Source organism: Scardinius erythrophthalmus (genome assembly GCF_964197995.2).
Source record: "Scardinius erythrophthalmus genome assembly, chromosome: 12".
Lineage (NCBI taxonomy): Eukaryota > Metazoa > Chordata > Actinopteri > Cypriniformes > Leuciscidae > Scardinius > Scardinius erythrophthalmus.
In genome coordinates, this window is record NC_138232.1 from 37,482,170 (window position 1) to 37,500,003 (window position 17,834).

General features: G+C 38.5%; 1 protein-coding gene across 1 annotated transcript in view; it reads left to right on the plus strand.

Moving 5' to 3' along the window:
• hs6st3a (heparan sulfate 6-O-sulfotransferase 3a) overlaps nucleotides 1-15,283 on the plus strand; it is a gene marked incomplete at both ends in the record, with an annotated part of 42,800 nt that extends 27,517 nt beyond the window's left edge. The window contains one exon of the mRNA XM_081380182.1: nucleotides 14,548-15,283. Within this exon, the coding sequence (XP_081236308.1) occupies nucleotides 14,548-15,283 (736 nt within the window). The remainder of the gene's footprint in view (nucleotides 1-14,547) is intronic.
• Between the last annotated feature and the right edge of the window lie 2,551 nt (nucleotides 15,284-17,834).

The window sequence follows — 17,834 nt, forward strand, 5'->3', positions numbered from 1 at the left end:
GGTGGAGGGATGCTGAAAACTGTCAAGGAAGTTAGATGAGTTGACAGAGTGAATATATATATATGCTTCCTCTCATGCTGATAGGGTAGACATGGTAATTGTTTGATGAGTTGATTGATTGATTGCTTGATTATTTGAACGTGCTCCTCCCGAACTTTGTTAATAAAACATCATTTGTTATTAATGACTTATCTGTGCACATCATTATTTTTCTAAATCCATGTGCCCTCGTAGTCTTTAATCAAAATAACGTTCCCTATTGCAACAACATCTCTTCTCTGATGACATGTTTATTGGTGCGAGAGCTGGGCAACCTGTCACTCACATGAGATTGACCTATTGGTCAACGATCCAACGATTCAACGATCCAATCAATTCCCAATGGACTTGAAAATTTGGAAAATTTTGGACTTGAAAAAAACTTTTTTTTACTGTTTCGAGAAGCCATTTCACTCGGATATACTTCAGAAGAAAAAACGATCAGTTATTGATCAGTTATTGAACAGTTATTGGTTTGCATTAATCAATCTAAGCTGGTAGCTGTGTTTTGGAACTTGTTAGGCCTATATTATACTACATAGTTAGCAGTGTTGTTATTGTTTGTTAAAACTAAAACTATAAAAAATAATTTTCATTAATTGAAATAAAGCTAAAATAAAATATAAATTTTCAATGTTGTCTTGACAACTATCTGAAATAAAATAAGTTTGAATTGAATTGCTAAAATTACTAAAACTGAAATAAAAATAAATTAAAACTAAATAGGAATATTAAAAAACTAATTTTCAAAACTTAAACTAATATTAAAACAAAAACTGAAAATATAAAAATAACAGCTAATTTAAAATATTAATAAATACTATAATGGTATATTAATGATAAGACTGATAGGATAATTTCCATGCACTTGCCATGCCTACTTGTCTTGCAATAATAGGTTATTTGCTATTAGAAGTCTAGTATGTTTCAGTTAGCGTTAGCATAAAAACGGAGCTGGCATCTTGCACTCTGCTTCCTCGGTAATTCAATTCATTTGATATTAGTGGGTGTTTTAGCTGTACAGGAGGCAGAGAACACATTATCCCTCACTCCTCTGGTCATTTAAGTAAGTGGTCTAATGTGTTAGCCGCTCTCTCAGCCACCATACAGACCTTTTTTCTCACTAACCAAATTAGCATCTGCGCTAGACCACTCAATTAGGCCTGCACAAACTAATGGACCTCTGAAATTGTCTCTGCCTCTCAGTTTTGAAATCACTCTGAATTATTCAGTGTCAATCAATGGCAAACTCAGGAACACTCCATATTTGTATAACTTTGAATATATACAGTATTGGAATTAAATATGATTTGTTATGCTGCGAGGGTAGCTGTCACCTCGTCCACACCAAATTTATGAATATTTTCTGCAATAAAAAAGATTTTCTGTAACATTGTGTTTGGAGTCACTGTAACACCCGCCAACTCGCCTGATGCGGGTGGATTTCAGCAGTGGCGTGTAACGCAGTCACTCCTACTAGCCAGCTGGGCAGGTTGAAAGGTTGCGCATCATTTTACTCATTCCCGCAGATTTTGCGCTCAAACCCATAGTGCGAGCACATAAAGGCGCCTCTCAGTACTAAATTACGTCAGCACATTTTACTAATTCATTCCCTTGTTTAAAGTAAATTGTGCGCACAATATAATCAATTGTTCTCTCGATTTACTAAATCGTGGCCTTGTTGTACTAATTCGTTCTCTTGTTTTAGTTAAATCAAAACAAGGGAAAAAATTATTTCAATATGGCCATGATTTACTAAAACGAGAGAACAAATTCTTAATTTGTGGGAATGAATCATAGACTGTAAAAAAATATGGACGTAGTGTCCGTGACGTCCCCCATAGCTTTCTGAAGAGTGTTTTTGAAGCCCGAAGTGGGTGGAGCCGGCCGTCGCCATTTTGGTAGTGCGTCACCACGCGTTACTCCCAGATAACCTAAAATGGGCAAAAAGGCGGGAATAGCTGAGGTGATGTGACGCTAACAGACAGCAGACAAACTGGTAGTAGTGACAGCAGCGGCAATCCACCTGTCACTCAAGTGGCCACACCCTTAATTATGCAGAACTTTAAGGCTTAAAGGGGAAATGAAGCAGTCAATCAAGTTTACATGATTTACAAAATGGATATCCACTATAATCAACAATTATATAAGAAACATGACAAATGTAAACATATAAAAGAAAAAAGAAAAACCGTTATATCTTTTGCGGCCAGGGCGCCACCATTGTGCAGTATTCTAACATGTGACGTCACGAAGTTGGTTGGGTGTAAAGGCTCTGGGCTAAGTTCAGTAAAACGCAGTGAAAGACATAAAACTTAACATTAAACTACGCATAAAAAGCGTTCATCTGCTATCATATTATCATGTCAAACCTCTCATTCATGTTTGCATCACACTGGCTCGTTAACAAGATGCATGTGCTGGTCGAACCAGCGAACAACTAACGTTAGGTACAGTCATTGTTAGCTAACAGCTGTAAGCATGAACTAAATAACGCTAACTTAGTGTTTAGCTAGTGAAGTTTATTAGTACCAGACAAAAAGACGACGTCTAATGTTATGTTAACAAACTGCACATGCACACTGTATATGTTTGTGAAATAATTTTTTATTCAATATAATGTTTTACATTTTACAGACATGTTACAAAATATTTACAGGCTATTTGCTAACGTTATAGCTTGTGTGTGTGTGTGTGTGTGTGTGTGTGTGTGTGTGTGTGTGTGTGTGTGTGTGTGTGTGTGTGTGTGTGTGTGTGTGTGTGTGTGTGTGTGTGTGTGTGTCTGTGTGTGGACTACTCTTCAATCCTTGGCTCACTGAAATGACAAAATAAAAAAGCCGTCTTCCTGCTGGCCAGTATTTGGCATATTTCATTCTGTAGCATACAAATCTGTATTATGCTATTGTTTTTGATAGTGTTATACATTTCTTACAGATAATCACGATGATCATTGCGTTTGTCTTACCGAATGTGGTATCTTCCTATCAGCAATTACAGTTTTTCTATAAGCTTTTTTATATTAATGCCGACAGTAAAATGTTGCCAGATATTGCTACGAAAAACAAGCAACTTTTTTTTTTTTTTTTTTTTATAATAATCCGAAATAAGTTCAAAGCTTGTGTTTTGGAAATAAGATTAATATATCACGAACCCTAACATGCAACTTTCCACTTTAATAACTTCCTAAAGTGTGATAGCCTGGCAAGCCAGACCTACATCAAGATGTTAGGTCTGGAAACTCACCATAGACACGGCTCAATCCGAGGGGCGGGATAAACGGATGTCTTTCAAATTCCCTCTGCACGCAATAGGACAGCGCTTCAACCAACCAGAGCATTTTCCCAACAGCGGAGCTAACGTTAGTTGATAGATTCAACTTTTGCCTCATCTGGCCGGCAAACCGACAAACACATCTTCCTTTTTTTAAGAATAACTCAAGTGCCGTTCTTTGCTCTTTTCTCAAAGAAAAACTTAACTCCAAGTCCTCCAGAGTCGCGGCCAAAGCCGATTCGAAAGACTGTTCTCCAGCAGCAGCAGCCATTCTTTGTTTTCAAGTCACAGCCAGGTAACCGTCGCAACTCTGTCGTCATATGTTAAGCCCGCCCCGCCTACTCTATACGCGACGTGATTGGCCTGACCCAATTTAGGTTTTTGCAGCTCGAAAGTCTATGGAGAGTTTCTAGACTACCCTGGCTGCAAAATACATTTTGCTGCCGCTAGGGTGCGTCTAGATTTCTAGGCTAAAAGTGTGACATTAAATCAGAAAAACAAGTCCAGAAGACTACTGGCCACCTTTCCATTAGGTGGATCTGGCTACACGGGATCGCACCCGCGCCCTCACAACGCGCTCTCAAGTCCCGTTCACTGCACTAGATTCTCGCAGCAAAATTAATTGCAAATTGCATATGAGGTGGTTTAAATGGCTAATTAATCATTCAGAGAGCTTGAAATTTTATTTTTGAATGTAAAAAAATGACAGAGGTCCGGACCTCGGTGACCTCATAGCTGGCTACGGCCATGTCCATCACCGGCTGTTCGACACAGCGACGTACCACTGCTCGGTTCCCACGCCGTATCGACTCAAATGCTTAAGCAATGGGACACACGGGCTCAACAGGTCTTTCAAGTTCGTCTTCCTCCATTTCAAATCAATTGCGTATTCAGTCCGGTCCAGTAACGCTTCACTCTCTTCACTCACCAGCGGAACGAACCAACCCCGTTACGTAGGCTGTGACGTCACTCTAAAATGGCGACTCGCTAGCTAGAAATTAAGAAAATAATTTTGTCATATCTGTAGTTTTAACAACTTTTTAAAATAAAATTTTTGGCAAGGTGATTTTTCTAATATATGTAGCTACTACCAGTGCCAAAACATGGACGTTTCATTTCCCCTTTAATATAATTTAAACGGATGAGTTCTAAAAAAATTCACCCCCTTCACAAAATTAGCTATATAGACCAAAACCACTTTTTGTACCAGGCTGTAAACTGTATATTTTTCTAAGTCTAAGTCTATGGGATTGACTCTCTTTTGCCGCCCGTCTGTAGCGGCCAGTCGATGAATAGCTAGTCTAGGGGCGGTTCAGCGAAAAGATGAGGCGTGTTCCAGCGCAAACGTTCCCTGGTGCTGTTTTGCAGTTCCAGAAAACAATTCCGCCACAGACCAGGAAAAACCTAGTCTAAAGTCAGTGGTGCGTTCAGATGCTATTTTAAGGGTGCATGCTTGGCCATAATGTAGCGTGTGCACAACACGCATACACTTTGCTTCTCTCATCTACACACAGACGCTCCATTTTTGGAGTTGTGAATTTTTGGAGTTGAGCTGTTGCCATTTTTGCAAACCATAAATAATTACAAGAAAAAATATTCCACATGAGGGAAATCATTGTGGTGTCCATGAAGATGTGAAAAAATGGGCATAAATCTAGCTTACACATTTACCAAAATTATTATACACCTGTTTAACCGAAGCTAATTTGGTTGGGTTTCTCCCATCACCATACAATGTCAATTTTCTGTCTTTTATGGCCCTGGCAAGAGTGTTGCTCTCCTCGGATGTGAACCGCTCCTGGCGTGCGCCTGGCAAATCCACCGTTATAATAGCAATCCGCCATGGAACAAACGTGCCTGCTCTTAAAGGGAATGTGAGATGTCGCTCTGATTGGTTTATTTCACGTTACGCCCAAACCACACCTCTGAGTAATGAGGATACTTCAGTCCAACACATTTTAGATTTGCGTCGGAGATCCGAGATCCGCCCACAAAGTTACTTGCGTTTCGCGTTTGATACTTGCGTTTCAGATCGTTAAAATAGGGCCCACAGTGTGACAACATGCCCCATGCCGTCATTGTGTGTTCAATGAACTGTATATACAGAAATTTACAAAATAAAGCTACCCTGAGAAATATTCACAGCTAAACGTGTGACAGTTAGCACAAGTTTATCAGTGGGTGTTCAATGAATTGATGAAGTTCATTATAGTGATGCATTCCTGTAATCTGCTAGTCTGCCAGCCGGATAGAAAGTATTACTGTCATTGATTGTATATCAGTAATGAGAAGAGACTGCCTTCCTCTGAGCAACACTAATAGACTCTGAGCTGAGTAATTAAATAGTGCGCTTAAAAAACAATTTCACAAGATTAATTAGCACACCTCCGTGGAGATGGGGAGGAAGCTTTTACTCTGTTTCAATAGATTGGAAATCTTTCTTTCTCTCGCTCTGTCATGCTTTTACAGGGCTCCCGCAGTCGCAGAAAACTTCAAGGCCTGGAAAATAAATGGAAATTTAGCTTAGAAGTCTTGGATGGAAATTTCTGTTTTAAATATATATACACATTACTAGATGTGCTCTGCTTTAAACTCTTTCAGGTTTTGAGCTGTGGTACTGTGGGCTGTGCGATGCTCTTAATATATAATAAGAGCTGTTCATGGGACACACTTCAAAAAAGCCTGCACACTCTAACAATGAAGTGGAGCCACCAACTGAAGATAAAACCACTACTTTAATGAGAAAATGTTTCGTTTCCGACCTTTCTCAATAGGCGTGTTTGACTTGAAGAGGCGCTGCACAGACTGATCTTATGCTCTCTAATCGCTTTCACTACTTTGATGTCATACACCGTTCGGTCTGTGCAGCGCCACTTCGAGTCAAACACACCTAATGCCTCAGTGCAGGAGCAATCTTAATATTACATTTATATTAAAGGGTAACTCTTGCCAAATTGCTATTTTTGTTAATCTACCCGAGTCAAACATTCATGTAAAAGCATAATTAGAATGGAAACGCCACTTTTAAGATTGACCGTATTTTCGTAGTAGTCGATCTCCGAATGCAACATAACATGAGGAGAGTAAAGATGGAAAGCTCAGGGTGTTTCTCAAAACCAAGAATGCAAAGAACGGACTTGTGTTCTTGGGGAGAACGCTCTTGCTAGTTGTTCTTGGAAGAATGAACTCACAAGGTGACGAGCACACAGAACGCTGCTGACAGTTTGAGACGATGTGTTCTTGCTGGTATTGCGCAATAATACCCCTGCACAGACGGCGTCTGCAGTACCCAAACATAACAAGAATTATTGACGATAACAGCCAGGCTTTATGGCCTAAGCCTACCCCTCAGCTCAAGGGATTACTCTACAACTGTACACTACAATGTAATGTATATTCATAACAATAAAGCAACGCTTATGGAGATTCTCACTTCCGAAAACGTTTGAGCACATTTTCGATTCGCCATAAATTTTCGTAAAAATGCCAATATTTGAAATGTACACATTTGATTTCTTGCATCAGATGTTCTCATAAGTGAATTTAGTGATGAAATAGCGTACGAAATTGTTGAAAAACGACTTACTGTATTGACCTGCCTCTCCTTCCTCGAATGCCGAAATGAATGCTGGGATATTTCTGCCGTCAAGTTACCAACCGATGCATCCTCGGTAAAATGGGCGTGTCAAGAACACTTCCGGGATTTTTAACCGTTCTTGCCAAAATGCAAACTTGTGTATTGGGTCAGTACTTGGGCAGCGACTGATGACATTTCACAAGTCCACTAGAACACAAGTACAGACAAGAACGCATATTGAGAAACGGCCTCAGTTCATTACGTTGCATTCAGAGATCGACTAGTTTTGACTGACAGAATTCCAGCCACCAGAAACACTAACTGATAAAGTGAGTCATACAAAACCTTTCTTTTTAGTAAACTTTGTGTACACAAACAATGTTGTCAATGCTGGAGTTCATGTGTAGAGCCCCTGGTGATACTTCAAGCACAGTTTCATGTTGTGTCGAGCCTCCTTAGTGTTTTAAACATAGCGATTTTGATGCTATCACTGTAGTGCCCCTACAGCACTCCCATTCAAAAGGCATTTTGATCAAAAACAAAATTTCCTTTCTAATTATGCTTTTACACGAACGTTTGACTCGGGTAGATTAACAAAAATAGCCTAGGTTGCAATTTGGCGAGAGTTACCCTTTAAATTATATTACTAGTTACATGATTACATGGATCACATGGCCACCCAAACTGTAGGGTATACTAACAATCCAGACAACATATTTGTGTATAATACATTAAATGAGCTCACTACACAATCTAATAAAGACTCTACCGTTGCTCTGCTTACCTCATCTGCTGCCATCAAGGTTGATCATGTCCTCTATAAGCGAGATAAACTGTCTTAAAGGGTTAGTTCACCCAAAAATGAAAATTCTGTCAGTAATTACTCACCCTCATGTTGCTCCAACCATGTAAGTCTTTCGTTCATCTTCGGAACACAAATTAAGATATTTTTGATGAAATCTGACAGAATTTTGACTCCTCCATAGGCTTCCAGTGTGACCGAAACTCACCGGCCCAGAATAGTTATTAAAGCATCTTTAAAATAGTCCAAGTAACTACAGTGGCACTACATTAAGTTTATCATGCGACGAGAATACTTTTTGTGCGCAAAAACAAACAAAAATAACGACTTTATTCCACTTTTCATTTCCTTCTCTCTGGGCCTCGTAGTGTTTTTGCGCTGCGCGTCTGTGTTGCACGTCATCACGCAACACACACATGACCGGCGTCGGCCAATAGTGAGCCTACGTGGTGACGTGTAACACAGACGTGCTGCGCAAAAACACTACGAGGCCCAGAGAGAAGGAAATGAATAGTGGAATAAAGTCGTTATTTTTGTTTGTTTTTGCGCACAAAAAGTATTCTCGTCGCTTGATATACTTAAGATTGAGCCACTGGAGTCACTTGGACTATATTAACGATCTCTTTAATAACTTTTCTGGGCCAGCAAGTTTCGGTCACACTGGAAGCCTATGGAGGAGTGAAACATGGCTCAGATTTCATCAAAAATATCTTAATTTGTGTTCCGAAGATGAACGAAGGTCTTACGCGGTTGGAACAACATGAGGGTGAGTAATTACTGACAGAATTTTAATTTTTGGGTGAACTAACCCTTTAATCTAAGGCTGCCTCTTATGCATTTACTTTCTTCGGCTGCTCATGAGACAAGATTTGAGTCCATTACCACTCTTATCTAAAGTGAAAAACAATAATAAAAAAAAACTATCATCATACTATCATCAATACATTTGCTAATCCAGTAACGGTCCTTGTGAATCTTTGCCCAGCTAACAGATTTTTGTTATAAGAACATTCTGCAAACATTTCGTTTTGGTTATGGGAATGATAAAATGTCCCGTTTTCTTGACATTAGAGGAACGTGTTTTAAAAGATATGATGTTCCTGAAATGTTCTTTCAACTTAATTTTGATTAACAATTGAACATTCTAGGAATGTTGATTTGTAACATTCCAAGAACATTCCACTGACCATAAGGGTATATCACTCTTGATAAATATTCACGGTCCAGATGAATCTAAATTAAAAAGGGGTTATTGGAAATTGAATAAAAAGTTATTAGATGATCGCAATTTTAAACTGATGGTATTAAAGTTAATTGACAAGCACTGGTCTCAGGCTAAAATAGCAAATGTTTATGGAGAACATTGGGAAATAATGAAATACAGAATTAGGAACCTAGCTATTTCAATGAAACCGATTGCTTCAGTTAAAAGACAAAAATAATATATTGTTTTCAAAGAAATAATGCGCTTATCATTAAAGAAAATTTTAACACGCAGGAACTAATGGATCAAGAAAAAGCAGAGGGTGCATTTATCAGATCAAGATATAAATGGTTGGAATAGGGGGAAAGAAATACTAAGTACATTTTTGGAAAAAAGAAATGGTGAATTGACCTCTATAAACAAATTGTTAATTAATAATACAGTCACAGAGGATATCAGTTTGGCTACTCAGTTTTACCAAGGTAGGTACGCTCCCAACTTTGTGTCTTCAGATCTGAATGACTTTCTAGATAATGTTTTAGATAAAGCCAAAGTTATTGAGGATGATTTTAAATTGATTTGTGCTGGTGATTTAAGGTTGGAGGAAGTTAAAGAGTCTATTGGCAACCTTAAAGATAATCGTTCTCCAGGTAATGATGGACTTGTCAGTGAGTTTTATAAAGTGTTTTGAGATAAGCTGGCTCCATTTTTTGCAGGCCGTATTAGAATCTATTGAAAAGGGGGAACTGCCCTCCTCTTTAAAACAAGGTGTTATTACATTAATTCCAAAGCCAAACAAAAATATTCTTTGTTTAGAGAACTGGAGACCCATTAGTCTATTAAATAATGATGCCAAATTATTTGCTTTAATCTTTGCCAAAAGACTGAAAAAAGGATTAGAAAATAGGAACAGACTGGATTTATTCAAGGAAGGCCCATTAGTAATAATATTAGATTGATACTAGATATGGTAGACTACAATGGTTATGTTTTAAATGATAGTTTTATCTTATTTATTGATTTTCACAAGGCATTTGATACCTTAGAACATAACTTTTTATTTAAAGCAATTGAATGTTTTGGGGTTAAGTTGTGTCCGTTTGCAGATGACACTGCTTTACTTTTGAAAGATAGGAATGAAATCATTAAAGCAGTGAAATGCATAAAATCATTTTCAGATGTATCAGGGCTAGTAATGAATATGAATAAATGTTCTGTTCTGTTTCCTCTTAAAGAATGTATTTTAACTCATTTCTGTAATATTCCAATTGCAAATCAAGTAACATATCTGGTAAAGATGAAAATCTGCGCAAAAATTTAAACTTCAATCCAATTATTAGCAAAACTAGTAAGAGGTTTAATGCGTGGTTACAAAGGGATCTGTCAGTTCAGGGGCGGGTGCTTTTGTCAAAAGCTGAAGGAATCTCCAGATCAGTCTATGTGTCGTTATCATTGGATATGAACTTACCAAACAATTGGATAAAATGCTTTTTGATTTTATTTGGAAAAACAAGCCACATAATTTGAGAAAAGAAATTGTATGCAATCCCAAAGATCATGGTGGTTTAGAGGTGTTGAGTTATGATGCTTTGAACAATGTATTTAAAATAAATTCAGTATTCAGTATTTAAAAAATAAAGACAGTATTTGGAATTCCTTTCCTAACTTTCTATTTAAACAATTGGGCGACCTCTCATTTTTATTGAAGTGTAATTATTCAATTGAAAAAAATACCGTTTAAGCTTGCAAAATTTCATAAACAAGCTCTCATGGCATGGACACTGGCCTACAAACATAACTTTTCACCTAGGAGATATTATATTTGGAACAACAAAGACATCCTTTACAAAAAATAAATCTCTCTTTTTTGGTTACTGGTTTGAAAACAATATTATATTAGTTAGCTTTTAAACAATGATGGAAATGTATTAACATATAGAGAATTTTTGAATGAATTTAAAATACCAGTTAGACCTAAAGACTTGTAATGCAGTTGTAATGGATGCAAAAATGCATCACAGAAGGAAGATCTAAATTTTACAGATATCATGGGTAAAATATTTCTTGGTAATACAAATATTTTACAAAATAAAGTCTCAAATAACTACATTAGGAATGTACTTAATAATATTGTTTACCCTCCAGTTCGCTTTTTCCGGTGATCTGTGTTTGGAGATGTACAAATTGGCATAATGCTTGGCGAACAGTGGATAAATTCTACATTAATAACAAAGTAAAAGAAGTCTCTTTAAAATAATGCATAGAATAAAGGTGAAAAGAAAAAAAAAATCATTTATTTTTCCATTGCATACATACAAAAAAATTAATATAAAACATTCACTACTAGGCTTAAGAGATATAACCAGTTTAAATGCGAAGGATATCAAGCTGACTGAAGACGTTACTCTAGCTTCACCCATTAATAGATCTTCTAGGTCCTTCCTTGAAAATAAATTCCTTCCCGGAGGTTTGAGATTTTGCTGCTCCATGTCAACTTCTCTCACTCGTTGTGACTAACCTATGCCTCTCCCACACTAGACATGCGTCAAAGCAGCCGGAGAAATTTCTCTCTATTTACAAATATGACGAGACAAGTGACAAGCGACGTGTGTTAGCAATTTCCTGTGAAAACCATCCCGTCAGGTGACAGGTTTAAAACATAAACACGTATAACTGGCTTACCATACTGAATCAGGGTAAGACAAAAACACTTTTTGGAAGAAGGATTGATGATGTATTGATTATTATCATGAAATCTAATCTGCCCATGCAATTTAATTTTGTGCAAATTTTTTTTGTCTCTATTTTGTTGAAATATTTGTCAATTTTAAAAACTCAATAAATAAAGCTACCCTGAGAAATATTCAGAGCTAAACATTTGACATTTTTTTTAGTCGTTATCTTCTCAGTTCTCGCGCATGTGTCGTGATGGCGCTCTCGTGAACTCAGAGGCCCACACGGAAGAAAATGAATAGTTGAATACTTAAAAAGTATTCTCAGCGCTTGATAAACTTAAGGTTGAGCCACTGTAGTCACTTGGACTATTTTAACAGTGTATTTACTAACTTTTCTGGGCCGGCAGATCCATCACCCAGCATGAAGGAGTGAGCCAGCTCTCAGATTTCATCAAAAACTTACACTTCAGAAAGACTAGCCCAAATCCATTTCAAAAGGTTCTTTTTGTTGAAGGCTTAATTGCAAGGAAAACTTTATAAAGGGATAGTTCACACAGAAATGAAAATTCTCTCATCATTTACTCACTCTCATGCCATCCCCGTTATAAAACCAAATGATAAAAAGAAGATAAATGCTAATATTTCAAACTCTTTTAACTATAAACCATCATTTCAAGTTCAGCTTGACATAAATGTGCGTTGTGAAGATCATTTTTCCGAAAAATCTTTGATTGTGTTTATCTGAAGAAAGAAAGTTGAATGCATCATGGGTGGCATGAGGACGAGTAAATGATAGAATTTTAATTTCTGGGTGAACTATCACTTTGAATCGTTTTTTGAGTACTTTTTGATGGATGCTTTATGCAGTAACAGACTGACCTCTGAGCGATCAGCGATCTGACCTTCATTATCATATCATATCCTGCTCGGCTTGACTGTATTGAGCGGGTTAGCATTTGACAGTGCTTCTCCAATAGGTCAGTGCTGAAGAGCAGATGGATTACCGTAGTGGAGCGTTATTGATTTCACTGCATTATAATGCCATAGCCAGTATGACATTCTGGCCCGTAATTTGACCGTGATGTGGCAGATCACTCGATAGATCTTAGACCAGTTTCCAAGCATGACATCACATCCCAACATATCCCTTTACCCAGAAATTTTAACAGCACCCTGCGAGCTAAAATCTGAAATTCATACCCAAGACCACTGCATTTCCAGCGCTTGTTTTTGCATGTTGCGTCTCTTGCCACATTAGAAAATATTTGCTCAAATAGGATGTAAATTTATGTTGTTGTTCTGAGTTCTCGTAGATGATTTGTGTCCATGTGTCAGTGGCGCTCCTCTCATTGGGCTGATTGGAAATAATGTGCTCCTCACGCAGGAGGTAACAATCCCAGCGAGAGGAAATGAGACAAATGATGAGGAACTCGGTGACAATGAGCAGACCACGTCTCACAGCGCGTTCACTCCGGCATGAGCGCAGAGCGATTTCATTGCCGAGATAGAAAATTGGATGTTTTATGGGGGTTGTTTTTCTCATTTTCAGATAAATATCACTTGTAAACTTGTTTTCTCTTTGACACTGTGAAATATTAAAGGAAGTTTCTTGGCTATCACCTGTATCATTCCTCTTCTACATTCAGACTTTGAGAATATAATGTGGTTAGAAAAGTATGGGAGAAGGTTTCTCTGTCTTAATGATTAGCTGTACTGATGTAATTAGCAAGAAATGCTCTGGAAAAAATGCATGGTAATTTTAATGAGGAACGCTGCCAAAAAATACTATGTTTAATCGGCATCTTTGTCTTGTTCAGTTGAACTGCCTAAACATTGTCGGCGCTCTGACGCTCTGTTGTTTTTCCACTTATTCTATCAAAAAGGCCATTAGAGAATGTATAAAAATGTGTAAACATCCTAAAACAAAATAACAATTGGTTTTAAACTGGGGTGATATAGGCGGTCTGCAGAAAGTTTCAGCAAAACATATTAAAACTTAGAAAATAAAATGGTGCAATTTACATAATTTGACAATTATTGTTTGCTCTGTTTTATGAAGACTGGGTGGAAGTCATGAGATTTATTATAAATATATTTTTTCTATTTTCAGTCAAAAATGATTTCTCTTCAGGTACTATTGTAATGGTGGGTAGAACAAAGACTGTCAAGTAAATATTTCCCAGATTATATTTCACACACATTTATAATTATCATAATATATTATATTAAATATCATTCAAAAGTTTGGTACAATTTAGATTTTTTACTCAGAACTATAGACATATTTTTATGTTTTTTTAACGAAGTCTATTATGTTCACCAAGACTTCCTTTATTTGATAAAAAAAGAGTAATATTGTGAAATATTATCACAATTTAAAGGAACAGCTTTCTATTTGAATATATTTAATTTATTCCTGTGATGCAAAGGTGAATCTTCTGCATCGTTACTGCAGTCTTCAGTGTCACATGATCCTTCAGAAATCATTCTGATATGCTGATTTGCTGCTCAAGAAACATTAATTATTAAAATGTTGAAAACAGTTGTGCTGCTTAATATTTTTTGTGGAAGCTTTGATCATTTTTTTGTTCCAAAGCGTTCCAAAGAACTGCATTTTTTTAAATAGAAATCATTTGTTACATTATAAACGTCTTCATTTGATCAGTTTAATGCATCCTTGTCAAATAAAAGTGTTCATTTCTTATTTACTTTCTTTCAAAAAAGAAAAATCTTACCGACCCCAATCCTTTGAATGATAATATGTAGCAGGTTTAGGAAGAGGGTCCCTCCCAGCAAATCATTATATTTGGAGGTCTGTGGCTTCAAAACCCTGACTAACAGTAACATTTTGTGAGGTCTACATCCTTAGGAATAGTTCACCTAAAAGTAGCAGTTCTGTCATCATTTACTCAGACAGAAACAGACTTTTCTTTTTTTCTTTTTTTTTCTAGATGCCTCATCCTCTGTGTTCTCTTCCCAGGAACTTCTACTACATCACGCTGTTGCGGGACCCCGTGTCACGTTACCTGAGCGAGTGGAAGCACGTGCAGCGCGGTGCCACGTGGAAGACGGCGCTTCACATGTGCGACGGGCGTCCTGCCACCCCAGACGAGCTGCCGTCCTGCTACAGCAGCGAGGACTGGACCGGCGTGTCTCTCGAGGAGTTCATGGCCTGCCCCTCAAACCTGGCCAACAACCGGCAGACTCGCATGCTGGCCGATCTCAGCCTGGTGGGCTGCTACAACCTGTCCTCCATGAGTGAAGAACGCCGCGCCGAACTGCTCCTCAGCAGCGCCAAGCGCAACCTGCGGCGCATGGCCTTTTTCGGCCTGACTGAGTTCCAGCGCAAAACACAGTTCCTTTTTGAGAGGACGTTCGGCTTGCACTTCATCGCCGCCTTCACTCAGATTAACGGGACCCGGGCGGCCGGGGTCACGGTGGGGACGTCCACCCGGAGGCGCATAGAGGAGCTCAATGCGCTAGACGTGCAGCTGTACGAGTACGCCAGGGAGCTTTTCTCACGCCGCGTGCAGTACTGCCACCATCAGGAGCGACAGGAGGAGAGGAAGAGGAAACGAGAGCAACGCAGGAGAACGAAGCAACAGAAAACCTCACAGATTCAGCAACAGGAGGACGACGAGCGAAAAGATGCGGAGGAGGAGATGGAGTTAACCGGGGTGACGGAGGACTACAGCAGTCAGGTGGTGAGGTGGTGATGCCTTGCTCTCTGGTTATGTTCAGAATAACATACTACTCTCACCATCTCTGCAGTATAAAATATGCTGCTTACTACTACATTTCTCAAAGGCCCTGTTTACACCTGGTATTAAGATGCGTCTTGGTCGATCAGATCACAAGTAGACGAGGGAGACACATTCCCGTTTACACCTGGTTTTTTAATCCGTCTCTTTTGTCCACTTTCAACCACTTCTGTCCTGATTTCTTCGAGGAGAGGGTCTATAGGCGGGTAAATGTATGGGGTTTTTCAGATCTTTCAATCTAATGGACAAAATAAGCTCGCGCAATTTACATATGAACATGCCCAGAGATGACGGAAAAACATACGGAGAGTACCAGCTTTCGTTTCTGCTCTGACAGCCGCAAGGTGACGCCGAACGTTGTGAGCGGGTGTTAGAAATCAAGAATGGTGAGAGAACATTGTGCTTGGTATGTTTTTCGTCTTCAAACAAAGCTTGGGTCATCAGCCTATAAAGTTTAAATCCCGTCTGTCTAGAGCGCCTCCCATGTTTATACATTAGGTTAAAAGGTAGAGAGTAGACGGTCTTTTGTGGCTGTTCGAACGCATTCGACCAAATGAGCGCTTACACTACGAAAGCAGTCCGGTCTAATGCGTTTTCGACCAGCTCTGGGAGTGGTCGAAAGTGGAAAAGCTCAAAGCGTTTTAGACCCCGTTTATACCTCTATTTAATGTCGTCCACTTGTGATCCAATCGACCAAAACACATCTTAATACCAGGTGTAAACAGGGCCAAAATGTGCATTCAAAATAGATGTGGTTCATGAAACAAAACCGGACATAAAGAAACAACTCAACACAGCACCAAATTTGGATATTGTATGAAAGTAAACAAAAATGTTCTTAAGATAGAACATTTAATATAACTGCATAACCAACAATATCCAAAATTATTTCGATTATTCCCGAGAAACTTTGCGTTCACTCGAAAAGAAAACAAAAGTTTTGTGAGCTTTACTTACTGTTTATAGTATACAGCATACTGTATATTGCATAGTATTCATTTAGCAGTAAGCTAGTATTCTATTCTGAACATAACCTCTGTCTGTTTCCATTCATCTTCATCCTCTCCAACAGGTCTCCTCCTCCTCCTCCTCCTCTTGTGTCTGATGGTCAGTGAACCCGGGCCCATTTAAGAACATCATAAAGAACTTTACCAGCAATTGTAATGTTTTAATCCATTCTGATGAAATTGGGAACTTGTTTCACCCTACAGTTTATTGTCATCACAAAATGGCGGACTTATTAGAAAAACTATGACTATAAAAGCCAATGAAGTGATCTAAGAGGAGCAACAACTGAATGTTATTTGACTGAAAACCATTTTTCAATACCAAACAGCAATTTCCTCTGTTTGTTTTTCTGGTTTGGAAAATGTTAAAATAAGGGACATGTATATGTACAGTGGACACGCGTCCAAAAGGTCTGATTGGCCTACTTGAACCTTTTTGTGTTTGCCTGTTTTCCTCAGTTTGTAAAGGGTGTGAGATTGTTGGATTATACAAATGAAACTAATAGAATGAGAATGATGTTTGCATGGTCACAACTAAATTTATTTGTTTTACAAGTGTACTTATTGAGTCAAATAAAGTATTATATATCTGAAAATAATTATCATCTGGTCATTTAGCTCAAAACATGATTTTATTTATAAGAAAAATTATATTGTTACATCTTGGCTTTGGCTACATCACATTGTCTTGTCTAGTGCATATTTACAGTACATATGCAGTACATATGAATAATCATTTGAAGCATATTGTATGTTTTACACACACAGCAAGAATAGCCTGTATTTGAGTGAAATTCCAGAATTGTCAGCAAGCTGACTATCTATAGCGCGATAAATGTTTGAACCTCAGGTTTTTTTTTGTTTTGTTTTTGCAGTAGCTCTATATATTGCTTTGGTATCGCTGTAGAAGAGTAATTAGCTGGTAAAGTGGATTTACTTATTGTAGAGTTAACAAAAGTTATCATGAGCTCTAGAATATTTGATGCGGATGTCATAACAAATAATTATGTCTACAGTACATAAATAGACGTTAAATAATTTGGCTATAATACGATTTTCCCAATTAATGGCCTCTTCACAACATGGCTGCCATGCCAGAGTCTTCGACCGTCATGCCTCCCACCAGACCCATCTCAAGACGTTCAAGACCGATGTCCAGTGTGGCGGATCCCCCTTTGATGTCGGCGCGAGCAGTCTTGGGCTCTCAAGCCCACTAGCCTCTGCGCTCTCAATCCGGCCGGCCTCAGCACTGTCTGCCCCAGAGGTTGTTCCCGTGTCTTCTGTGCTCCCACACGCCTCGCCTGTTTCTCCCGAGGCAGCGGTGGCATTTTCCTCTGAACTTTCTGTGTCCCCTGATGGCTTGGCTATAACCTCAGAGGCTGACTCTAAACTTCCTGCCAGCCGTGACACAATCATGGAGGTCATCCTCGAATGGCCTGTCTGGCCTGACAAGACCACGAATGTCGCTTGTGAAAATCTTGTCCGCCCTGATACAAATA